At 38.5% G+C, this 12837-nt stretch overlaps 1 protein-coding gene across 3 annotated transcripts; it reads left to right on the top strand.

Annotated features, from left to right (window-relative positions):
- Positions 1-4468: 4468 nt before the first annotated feature.
- Positions 4469-8939, top strand: LOC309715937 (putative fibroblast growth factor 1). Of its 3 annotated transcripts, none has more exons than XM_082549443.1 (4): positions 4469-4724; positions 6685-6901; positions 7389-7492; positions 7994-8939. In XM_082549443.1, exons 1-4 carry the CDS (start codon positions 4683-4685, stop codon positions 8177-8179), a joined length of 549 nt encoding a protein of 182 aa, XP_082405569.1. In that variant the 5' UTR covers positions 4469-4682; the 3' UTR covers positions 8180-8939. The 3 variants fall into 3 exon arrangements, with proteins under 3 accessions (XP_082405569.1, XP_082405571.1, XP_082405570.1); XM_082549445.1 differs by lacking the exon at positions 4469-4724 and adding an exon at positions 5511-5677; XM_082549444.1 differs by lacking the exon at positions 4469-4724 and adding an exon at positions 5716-6016.
- The last annotated feature ends 3898 nt before the right edge of the window (positions 8940-12837 follow it).

Genomic DNA, 12837 nt, shown 5'->3' with positions numbered 1-12837 from the left:
ATTGACGTCTGTCTAGACCAATGAGATGGCAAGGCACGACGTGGAGGGCAGTTTCGACCATTTAGGGGCGGATCGAGCGGTGAGCTTCTCCAGAGCAAAGATGGGTGGGATAAAAGAAGGAGGGTCCACTCTGACCAAGTTTCCTGAAACTGCATTGGAAAAGTGAACTCTTAGAATTAGATGGAAAGAGCAGCACCCAGCATATAAACAGTGAAAATATTCGCACATTACTACTTCCTTCATAATTAATTAGTAATTAATACTTAGCAGGTAGGCTTAATTTTATTAAGTCAACATTCTACCTTTGATACTTCAACCAATGTCAGCATGTTACACTCTAAACAGAAAAACAAAGAAAGTAAATCACTGGAAGAAAAGTTAATAGCGCACCAAAGTCAACACACATCTGATCTCCTAAGACCTGTAAATGTATGTACTGCATTTTATCCCGGTCCACTGGACCACTTCTGAACATCACCAACCACTACCCCAGCTTTGCCATCCTACATACCTGTGCCACTAGTTTACAAATCTCAGGTGTGGTTAATAATTAGTGCAATGTAAAATTATATGCCAATAGTTTATGTCATTAAAGTATGAAATTAAGCAACAAAGTGGTTGTCTGCTTTTGGTTTGTTTCTATGCAGTTATATTCGCTGTGTTTGATTACCACTAGATTCATCATATTTATGAAAAGCTAATGCAAGTCATCTAATCAGTAATCCCATTAAAAGGCTGTTTTTCTGGAGATGATGTCACTCACAGTGCTTCACAAGCTAGGGCAATCAGCATACTATGCACTTCCCACTACAGTGTACATGGAGGAAAATAAAGGGAGTATCAGGTACACAACAGTTACCTTTAAACCGAAATGATGAGCTTATTACTTTCTTTATTAATTTCTTGGTTTTTCCAAAAGCTCAAACGCCAAAAATATTTGGTTACTATTGTATAAAATGAGGATTTCTGAAAGATTGGAAGACATATCTTTACATTTGAAGAAGAGAACGGTTTACATTTTGAGTCGAAATTGCTTAATTGTCTAAATTTTCAAAGTTTCTATTGAATGGTGTGAACTTTAACCCGTGGGGTAAAAACAATGTCAATTGGAGCTTCCCAGAAAGTAGGCTCGCTCTGGGATGAAAGACTAATAACTGGGTCACATGTATGAAATACTTTTCATTCATTTTATTTCAATGACCGGAACATGTTTCGGCTTAAAAGCGTCCCACAGGTCAAAACCTGTCAAAGATCGAGTGAACCATCTTTTTGTGAATAAACGATCTGTGTATGCAGCGGCTCCGGAGTCTGGTTGGTGGGAGGAGACGGTGATGTCATTTCAACCAGAGCGGGGAATTTCTGTAGAGAGGAGAGGTACCCACCAAGGCTCATCACCTCTGGCGCCCTCTACTGGTAAGAGGCTGCATAAACAGAGAGGGGGCATTACGTGTAAGAGGTGGGAACTCGGAAACCCTTGCGACTCACCCTGTCGTATATGTATTTCTGGGAGGAGTATGCAAACTGAGTTACTGTCGTTTGCGACACGCCAATTTAATGTTAATTTCGCAGTGAAAGAGCATACCTTATTTTTTGCACTGGATACTGGGAAAAACTGGCTGCGACTTTTGTATTTATCGCATAAAACCAACCACACCTGAGCGCACTAGTTTGCCTTTTCTGAAAATCTGGTCCATAGTTGTTTGCATCACATTAAAATAGCTGTGATGTTTTATAATATAATGTAAAAATACGCCATATCATCAAAATATATATATAATAGGCTGTAATAAATATGGTTCCAGATGGCTCTAAACTGGTAGTTTTAGATATGTTTTTTACACTCTATGACTCTCTTTGATAAGAGGGAACATCCGTTTTAAAGTGATCTGATCTAGCTGTGAGCACTACGGGTGGGCTGATAGATCGATAGTATCGATATTTGATGGAAAGGCGTGATTTGTTGCATTAGCTAATAACTGTGGCAAGTAAAAACGAAAGTGATTTATCTTTGTGTTCAAAATTGTTCAAATTAATAGTGATTTATCTTACCATGACTCACTGTTCTCCCCTACATAGGCTATTGGCTTTGGCAATACTTGCTCTGTATTTATTTGATATCAGCTTGATACTGATCTACCGGCAGATCCGGTAAAGCTTGAAGAGGCCTAATGCATTTCCGCCACTGATTCCTGTCCTGAGATCTCACTTCATGTCACTGATACATGCACACTAAGTGCATGTGGTTATTGTGCGAAAACAGCTCATATTTAGAAGTGTCACTTCCTCTGTCAGAGTAGAGCACTGCATCTGGTCGCTTGCTCATTACCCCATCTGTCACAGTCTGGTGTACGCAGACATGCAATGTACAGGAAGTCACCTGTTGTTTATGTATAAATTTTAAAAATCCAGGAGGCTAGTTTAAGAACCAGAATTAACCACCACACAACGAGGTGATGCAGGAAACAGATTTTTCTTTAGGATCAGCATTTGGTCTTAATAATTCTCTGATAACGCCAAGAAAAAATAGACCACAAAAAACTGAAGGGGAAGAAATTGTATCTGAAATGGAGAACATAGCACTTAATAAGACAACTGGAAAAAATGCATTTTGATGACAAGCCCAAGACTGCCAGGAACTCAAGAATTTAGGTGGAATTATCTAGAGAAAAAGAAAGCACTGTTACAAACCTGCCTCAAGCATCAGACACATTATTGGGGATTTAATTTTTGGCAGAATACTTGTAGATTAATGGCACCTAATCAGCAGCATGTCAAAGATAAAAGCATATGATGACTGAGTGTCAGTTAGCCTTTTAAAGCCCCATAAAATGAATTCATGCAATATGAACTGAGATGAACCCAAGGAGAATTATCAGACTTTAGCTTTTTAATCTGCAGCTTGTAGTTTTTTGGTTCACTCACACCAATATTTGGTGTCAAAGCTCTGACAAACAACACTGTCTGCACACAATCTCACTGGCAGGCAAGGCTGGTGTACAATCTACAACATTAAGAAGCTAATTAGCCGCATATTTGTTTCAGGAATGGAAATATTGAAGTTGATATTCACCAGCTGATCACACTCAAACACACAAACACCCAATAAATGCTAGCGTGTAAATGTGCATTTGATACTACTTTCACTGTTCTGATACTGTGCCAATAAAAAACTGAGAATGCCGGTTTAATGAGAATGCAGTATAATGGTGCATGCTCTAAATATGCCTGTGTCAGCTCTGTGGACATGAACAGCAGACTTGATTTTTTGCAGACTGAAGCACCTCTAAGGTTAACCCATTCTGCCATCTTGTGGTTAATAGAAGCAAAGAAAAAGAAGCAGTTCAATGCTGATGGAACAGGTGAGAGAAAAGTAGGTCAGATTCCTCAGTTTTTGGTTATCACTCTTTTTTTTCTGCACATTCTTGACACGGTCTTGTGCCTCGTGATTACTTGACTTCAAAGTGATGGTTTTAACCTTTAGATGCACTGCAGATGATGAATTAGGGAGAGAAAAATCCATTAGAAGAAGACGGGGACAAAGTAGTCAGTGTGAATATATCACCTAGCCTGCACACCGCCACTGTTTATTCTCACATAGCTGCAGGAAAGACAGTGAACGGCTGCAAAAATAGATATTGAGATTGCCATGTCTTGGAAGCCATTTCCACCATTTTTAGAAATGTCAGCGCATCACAGTGCATATCCAAAAATGTCTATTTTTATAGGCTTTGGAAAATGCTTTTAATATGTCCTGCAGCATTTTGAATCATAAATTCCTATAACTCCCCCCAAATTCCCAACATTAACCTTGTGTAAGCGCTAATGTGAGGGTGTCGATCATTTCTGTGTTATCTTCTGGACTTACATTCCTTTTTTTTAATGTGTTTTCCTCTCAGAGCTGCTTCAGTGTTACTGCCAGTCAAAAATCAGCCTCATATCTTTTGGTTAACCTTTTAGGAGAGTGTGTCTGTTCTTTTTCAAGATTACAGAGCTGGAATTATGGAGGTACAAAACTCGACATTTCCTTCTTTCTGTTTTTTTTTTAATGAATCTTTGTTTTGGATATGAAGTATTTTGTTGAAAATACAACTTTGTTTTTCCTTAATGCCTCATTTAAGTACAGTATTCCTCCATTTACACCCCACATACTTTTACTGTATACATGTAATGCACTCGTACTTTTGATACCTGAGCATTATATGTTTTGCAGGAATTTTATGGAATCCTATTATCCTGTAATATGGGAAGCAGAACTTGGAATCCAAAGGCACTGGCATTATGTTAATTCTGGAAGCTGAAGTCATTCCCTTTGTGTCTCTTATAAATGTTTATATTGTGTTGCCTGCCAGTGTCTCCAGGAGGACACCACTACAAGAATGTATCAGTGCTCAGTCAGACAGGCGGCCTGGCTCATTTCTAGGGTCTGGCTTGTCCTCCTTCTCCCTCTCCAGTCGTGGATGGTAATTTTAGTCCTGACGTTAGCCTGTTAAAATGCGTCCTCTGACGTTGTTAGAAGAGGGGGTGAGGTGAGGGAGGAGTGGATGGAGTTCAAATTCATACTTAAGAAGCCCGTATAAAGGCCAGACACTTCACTGGCAGAGAAAGGAGGAAGACAGTTTGGCACAAGAGGCCCCAAAAACTTTGTTTCAGTCAAGCCTCAGTTAAGAGGAAAAAAAGAGGACATGCTGGCTCAACGGGGGCACTGTCACATGACATTGTCACAGGTAGGTGAAGATGGCTTATTGTCTGTGTGGTAATAAAGTTGGCTAGTAATTAGTGCTGCAGAGTTAAATACGGATCTTCATAACAAAAAATGAAGTTAATGTTTGTCTTTCTTTGTGCTTTCTTTTTGACTGTCTGGTCTGTGTGTGTACATATCTGTAACATAACTTTTCCCCTGCTTTTTGATACTTCTGCATATATATATATATATACATATATCAATAAAGATGTGGTTTGATGATCGTTAGAACAGCTTCTGGGTTTTTCCAAGGGTAGATGTATAGGTTAGTGATCACTGTCACTAACCTAGTTGTTTTGTTCTATAGGCAGGCCTGAAATACGAAAGAAACTGCTCAGTCAGAAAAGAGTGTTAGTCAAGGGGTAAAGAGTTAAAGACAAGGTAACAACCAGTAGAGTGCACGTGAGAATAATGAAATATTGTGGTAGATGAGTGGTTACAGTATGTGGTACAGTCCGTTTTACCACACAGTACAATCTGTTAGTCAAAGGCCAAAACAACTTACAGTGAAGCCAATTCAAATGAAATAAGAGAAAACTTCTTGTGAAGCACATGTAGAACTATTGCCAAGTGATTCAAAGTAAAAGAGGTGCTAGAAACGTGCAAACTAAAGGTTGTTTACTCGGACCACTGCAGGGTCAACGGAAAGCCTCTTATTTTTGTGGCTTTCATTGCACCCCCCCCCCCCCTCACCAAACTTTACTTTAGCTCACCGTCATGCTCTTCATCTTTACACTGAAATAAACACTAAAATACACACAGATTCCAGCTCTCCTCCCACACATCTGTACTCTGACTCGGTCATTGGTTGGACTTTTGACGTCATTCCCACTTGCTGCTCTGTCCGAAGGTCCCCAAGCCAGTCTGGCACAAGCTCTCATATCCAGTAATCCTGTCCTCCAGATCTTGTTCTTAGGAAAAACAGACCGCCAGTGGGTAGGCCTTACATTCCTCCTGTGGCTTTCACTTTCCCTCGCTCTCTCTCTTTTTCCCCTTCTTCTCTCTGCTTCTTCCAAGACATTCCAGATGTGGGCTAACTTGGCTCTTCAGCAGCTATACCTCCGGTTTCAAATGATAACAAAGACCTGTGCGTGTTAGAGTATCCCCACTGGCTTGGTCTGCCACTGCTGTTTCTGGACTGGATTGACTTTATGACAGCTACCGCTGCTCTGGGATCTCAAGCATCCAGGAAATAAAAACTATACTGACAGTGTGGCTTTAAAATGAGCTTGACTGTTTTTTGGAAAAGCTGTTGAGGAAGCAGGGAATCCAGGGGTAAGACCAAGAGGGCTGCCTGGGCTCTAAATTCTCATATTGATAGTCGCTGATTTGTTGACGTGTTAACATGTCTGTTAAATCCAGCTGAACGATAGATTAGTGTTAATGCTTCAGAGAGTGTAGGAAGAATGTCAAGGGTCCAGTATCCCACGAGTAGGATTCAGCGTCATGTGTTTGCACCTATTTGTAAGATTATGCTGGCTAATAAAAAACTTATTTAAAGGAAGTTAAACAATTACCACAAATTTCTCTCTTGGCTGTTATGTCCATGTGTTGGTTATTTTGTTGTCTAGCCTCACACTGATTTCAGGTGTAAGATTACATCACCCACCATCTGGAAATTATTTTTCCAAAGAGAATCAAAGTGATGCTCAGTTCTAAAACAAGTCCGGTCATGTTGCTGCCCCTCCTGGCCTTCATCCAGAACTGATCCCTGGATGGTTTTATCACTTCATAATAAAGTGTGTTCCTTAAAAGGCTGACAGAAAGTTACAGAGAGCCAGGCAGATGGAGAAAGTGATTAGGCGAGGGTAGGAAAGGGGAGCATTTCCTGTAATCATGTTATGAAGGCGACGTTGTCCTCCCCTTCCTGTTTCGTCTTGTGTCTCAGCCGCAGTCCAGGTGACGTGAACAGTGAAAACGTTGGATCTTCTCTGTCGTTGCAGACACAGGGACATCACGCTGCTCCGTCCATACCTCAAACTCTCTGTGTGATGTCTGAGGGAGACATTACAGTGCTGCCTTTTGGACCTGGGTCCCTGGACCTGTCCAAGCAGGAAGCCCAGACACTGACCAGGCTCTACAGTATGAATGGAGGCTATCACCTAAGGATTTTACCAGATGGAACCGTCAATGGTGGGAGGCAAGAAAATGACACATATGGTGAGGAAAAAAACAAAAGAACTGTTTGATTTGTGATTGCTGGTTATATTTCAAAATCAGGAGCCAGAGATTACGTGCAAGATATGAAGGGGAGGCTTTTAACTTTAGTTTCAACATTAGGTTAAAAGTCTTCGTGATTGTTATAACGATGGTAAACAAAAGAGAATGGGTAAACTTAAGATGTTTTGATTAAAGGTTATGAGGGTATGAGGAAAAGAGGACATCTTGCCACTAAAGGAATAATAATTAGGCTGCTGGTAAAGCTGCTCAGTGATTTGGTTTTGCAATAATAGCATCTTAACCTGTGTACACATTTGGACAGCAGGGCCTAGTTTCCCTGAAAAATACTTATTAAACTTTTATTCCGGGATATCACAGTTACATTGTTTTTACATGATTTGATCGTCCAGTTAACTTTGAAAAGAAAACAGAAAAAAACAAAAAAGCAATAACGCTGTGGTGTTGTGTTGTGTAATGTGTGTTGCAGACATCCTGAGGCTGAAGGCTGTGAGTGCGGGGGTGGTGGTCATCAAAGGTGAGGCGACAGGAAGGTATCTGGCTATGAACAGAAATGGACGCCTCTGTGGAGTAGTGAGTTGTGTTTATATATATATATATATATTTTGCAGTTTGACTTAAAAATGAATTTTGGATGGAAAGGTTGAACACTTACAGATTGCAACTAATGCTCACTGGTCCCGTTTGTCTTTCTATGTAACAGTTTCAATTCTTTTTTCATCAAGTCACACAATTGTTCATTCCTTTCTCAGCGTAAGTTTAAACTCGCTGATCGTTACAGTTTTGTAACGGTTGTGCAAAACAACCTAGACTGCAAAACAGTGGAAAGTTTCAGTGTAATTACCAAATTGCTGTGACTAATAATTTGTCACTGGGATGTCTAAAATAAATCAGACAAGCTTTATTTTAGAGGGTTGTTATGTTGATTATTATTTTGGTGATTCAGTATGTTACAATATTCCTCGTTGTATCCTGCTCAGTTACTGTTTGTGAATGCCCGCATTACCTTTAACCGTATATTGGTGATATAATCAATCCCCCCCCCCCCCCCCCCCTTTCATTTTCTTGCTTCAGCAAGCTCTGAACGATGAGTGTTACTTCCTGGAGAAATATGAAGAGAACCATCACAACACGTATCGTTCTCAGAAGTACAACTGGTACGTCGCCTTGAAGAGGAACGGCCAGCCCAAAGCCGGACCAGACACCCACCAGGGTCAGAAGGCCGTTTTTTTCCTGCCAAGGCCTGCAGGCAACATGTAAAGCCAAATGTCAGCAGGCACTGTATATTCGCTAAAATGTTTAAATGCACATTATTAGTGTAAAATTACACTTGACAAACGATTATGAGGTCACTGAAAATCTGTTATTTCTGGTAATGGCTGAGGCAAAACTCTTACTGGGCTAAATGTCACTCTTCATACACAAATTTAACATTTGACTGAACAGTTTATAAATGATCATTGTATGGATATGTGATCATATCCAGCACAGTTTTTTTTGTAAGTGCATAGCATATATACTTTATCTCACTGCAGATAGAAAATATATAAAGTGATTAATTTAAACCCTGATTTGAAACACCACAGGGAGGAAAAAATATGCAATTTACATACGTAAATGTATTTAGCATTACTAATGTCTGGCACAAAAAAAGAATATAATTAAAGAATAAAACCAAAAATATGGCATTGAATTCAAAATTTAAGAAAGGAAAGATATTCAAGGTTTACAGTAGTAATCTAAAAATGTCTTATATGGATTGAATTAATAATAATAATTGAATTTCAATCAATAGATATTTAGTCTTCCTAAACAATTCCTCATTTTGTAATGAATATGTCGATCGAGGGAGTCAAGAGAGCAAAGATGATATGGTGTTACTGTGAAGCCAGAATTCTTCCTTTTAAAACAGCAGCTCTTAAATAATTTGTGTTGCTAAGAATTATTATTGTATTAATATACTGTATTTGTGTGACTGTTGGAAGGCTGACAGACCTATAAAAGCAGATGTGAAAACTTTGTCAGAGAAATGAGTGGAGCTTTTATTAAGTGTGTTTATGTACGATGTATAGCAGGTATATAACGTAAGCTTTCTTTTATTTTGTAAAATGCTTCACAGTTCAAGTAAATTCCCCCCTTTTTAATTTTGAGTTAAAATCCTGTTACTGTAACTTTATCCTAGATTATTATGAATATGTATTTATAAAGATTTATTGCTAATAACATTTAATTCTACTCAACATTGTAAAAGACATTTTCTAAATAATGTATGCTTACAGTGAAGGAATAAAAAGGTAACTATATCACCTTTTCACAAAGTAATACATATTGTATTCACTCTATTTAAATGTAATGATTAAGCCTGTATTATTATACATGAATGAATAAATACTATTTTTGATTTACTGTATTTATGATAGTTATTACCTCTGCCAAGGAGCAATATGTTATTGGTAGGAGTTTGGTTGTGTGCCTGTCATTCTTTGGGTGTGTGTTAACGATCCATTAAAATCTGGCATGGATCCACTAAGGTCTTCAAGGTCTTCAAATGATCAAGTTATTGCTCAAAAACTGACAAAAAGCATTTTAACCTAGAAGCTATGATTCTTGCAAATGTGGTGCGTATTGATTGATGTACTACAATTACACAAATAAAAAATAACAACAAATAATTACACTAAAAATGATGTCAAGTATATAAAAATAGGTTTGAACATGGCAGATACCAAAAGCCTCCACTTTGCACTTGTTTTTACAACACGAGAAACTTCTTAAAGTGCATTTAAAAAACAAAATCAGTATATGCAAAATATAATATTACTATTGAGCTGCCTTGGCGGATGTTTGCGCTCTTGTAGTGCCTTTAGTTTTGTATTTAGTCTGTTTCTGATGTCATTTCTATGGCATTATTCCAATGTGAAAACTGGTGTTTTATTGATAAATTACACTGTTAAAGATATTTACTATAGGCAAAATATACATTTGGCCACAAGATGGAGGCATTGTCTAAACTTCCATGTATGGTTCTTGGGTTTACACGTCCAAATCCAAGTAAAGACGACTCGTGTATATAACAGGCATACCTAACAATTGATATAGTATATTTTTATATATTAACTGTCTTATAGTATGTACAAAAAATCAATGTAAATTAAACCATCTGAAAAAGCAGAAGGAAAATAATCAAGGAAAGCCATCCCAGGAGTCATTCTACTATCTAACTCTTTGTATAAAGATAATTACATTTTGAAGGACTGGAATTTTATTTTTATTTCTACCTAAAATAATATTATGCTGTTAAAATGTTATTCCACCACCAAAATATCTGAAATAGCTGAACTTCCCCATAGATGCCAAACATCCAGTGTCAATTTCCTGCTGTTGACAGATTTTCATTCTTAGACACAATATGTGTACCGAGCAGTTGCATAACAAAGCACTTGCAGCTAATTTTTTGAAAACTGTAAGGAAACCCCATATGCACTAGTTTTAGTGAAGACTTTCTCCACTCCAGTCGAAACGATTGTAACCACAAAGCTGTGACAGATGTTACCAGCCCCATTCACCCCGATCAAGTATTTTCACCACATTTTTGGAAGCAGTGGCATTCTTCATCTAATCCACACTTAATGTGTAACGGCTGAAACAGAACATGGCCTGAAACGTTGTTTTAGAGTCGACTGTGCCAGGAAAATATCCTGGAGGAAACACTGGAGCGTGGTTTAAAAATTTTTCGGGAGGACTGGAGCTGATTCATGTCTCCAACAAGTCCCATATTATTGTGGGATTTAAACAGAGTTGGCAGGGAACATTACAGTAGGATTATTACTTATCCAAGCACCATGAGTGTGACAAATTACTGTTTCAAGTTGAGCAATAGGTCTGCCCTTTCCTACTGAAATAATCATTTTGTGCACAAGTTAAATTAGAGCTAAATTAAAATACTTGTAATCCGTCTTACCATACAATTTTTTCAATAATCTTAAATTCTCTATTGATGTATCAACTTTTGTCATTGTCAACTATTTACACTCTAAACATTTATATGGGACATAGATAATTCGTTTAGAGCAAACAATGCATCATAACATTTAAACTAAACTAAACTAATAGTAATTTAGATATGAAGCTCTCTGTAAAGGGCAATTCTGCATAGCAATTGCCTTTGCTTTCAGTATGAGTTCTTTATGTATAGTCCCTGACTTAAGGAGAATAAATATAAACATGCTTTTAAAAAAAAAAAAAAGTTTTCTGCTTTTTAAATTTGTTTTCTGTCACAAAAATGCTGTGAAGACATTTCATGTGCAGAAGAAGAAAAAAACTGGTAGACCTCTCTTTCTTAAGGACTCTAAGTGGACACATGGCTGTTGGTGGACAAACACTGCCGATTACACAACTTGTGACCTCTCATTTACAGGACAGTGTCTCTCCTTCATTCCAGCAGGCCACCCTATGAAGCAGCTCAGTACACAAACACCCAGAGACACACACATATACACACAAACCTGGTTGGCCATTGGCCTGCAGGGCTGTGCAGGGCAGGAAGGGAATCATTCACTGTAAACTGAACAAGGACTGGCTTCCTCTGGGAGTCCCCTAGCCTGACAGCAGCCAAGATCCCTGCAACACAAACCACTCTAGCAGACACACACACACACACAGCAATCAGCACGTACACACGCTGGAACTAGGACACATTCTCTCATCTGTTACTCGTCTCTCTTTCCTCAATTCCGTCTTTTTTTTTACTCTCCCTTCCTGCCCTTCTCTCAATTTCCAGCCTACTTTCATCTCCTGCTCCATCCTACTACGTTCCCGCATCAATTTTCTTCAAACAGCTCTTCTTCCTTATTTTGTTTTTGTTTTATCTTCTGTTTTTAATTTTTATGGTTCTTTTTTCTCTTCTCTTTCTTTCTCTGTGTTGCTTCCTCCCTCCTATCAGGGAAGTTTACAAAGTTTGTATAGCAAAGAGAGGATACCTCTGGAAAGTTTGCATTGCATTTTCTTATTAGACAGATGCAGATTTGGTTAAGCAACAATCTTAATAATCAAGCCCTGTAAACGGGGGAGAAACAAATACAGTCTATTGCTTTTTAAAGCAGGCCAAAGAAATAATAATTCATGATATTAAAAAAGGATTGCTCTACATGTTACCTTTCTGTCATGTCACCTTTCTCCTCCACACAAGCAAACATTTACACACCAACAGGAACGGAAGCAGGGGATGCATATCCGTCAGCTGATCCAACTGGAAATGCTGACACTTGTCTCCCCATCTGCTACTGCACTCTGAGACAATGGGGGAGGAAGGCAGACTGGTGGGACAGAGAAAGGAGCATTTTGACAACTCAGAGAATCGTCCGGATGCTTGTGGTTTGCCCTATTGCAACTGTTTTCCTAATAAATGATTTCTGCTGGATAGACACATTCTGCTGGGCTGCAAAAATGCATCTTGTACTCAGAGCAGAAGCAAATGGTACGGTTCAACAAATAAGCTCAACTACTATATAGCAAAGAGAGTCCTTTCTAGATTGTTTAAAAAAAACAAAGGAAAGAAAGAAATAATCCTGAGAAGATCAAAACCTTTCGTAAGTGCAAACCCCGTCTGCAGACTGTAATATCAACACAAAGAAAGGTTTTATTAGAACACTACTAATAATAACTACTGTCACTGCATAATAAACTAGCGCAACTGCTAACACGCCTTGGTTGCGGAACTTTTTAGGGGAAAGAATAGTGAATTAAAGCATAATAAATGTCTTTATGAGCTTTACATCTGCTGATGTGTCGATATGCTCCCAAAAAACTGAACTTCCTATCAAACAAGTTGTTTTCCCACATGAAATATTGTCCTAAACTTTAAGCCAGCTTGAGAGATATAATCTTTCCAGAGTTTCCTGGTTCTTTCCAGGATCGTC

This window comes from Aulonocara stuartgranti (assembly GCF_965226115.1).
Source record: "Aulonocara stuartgranti genome assembly, chromosome: 10".
Classification (NCBI taxonomy): Eukaryota; Metazoa; Chordata; class Actinopteri; order Cichliformes; family Cichlidae; genus Aulonocara; species Aulonocara stuartgranti.
The sequence above is the reverse complement of the archived record's forward strand: the minus strand, read 5'-3'. Positions and strand labels throughout refer to the sequence as shown.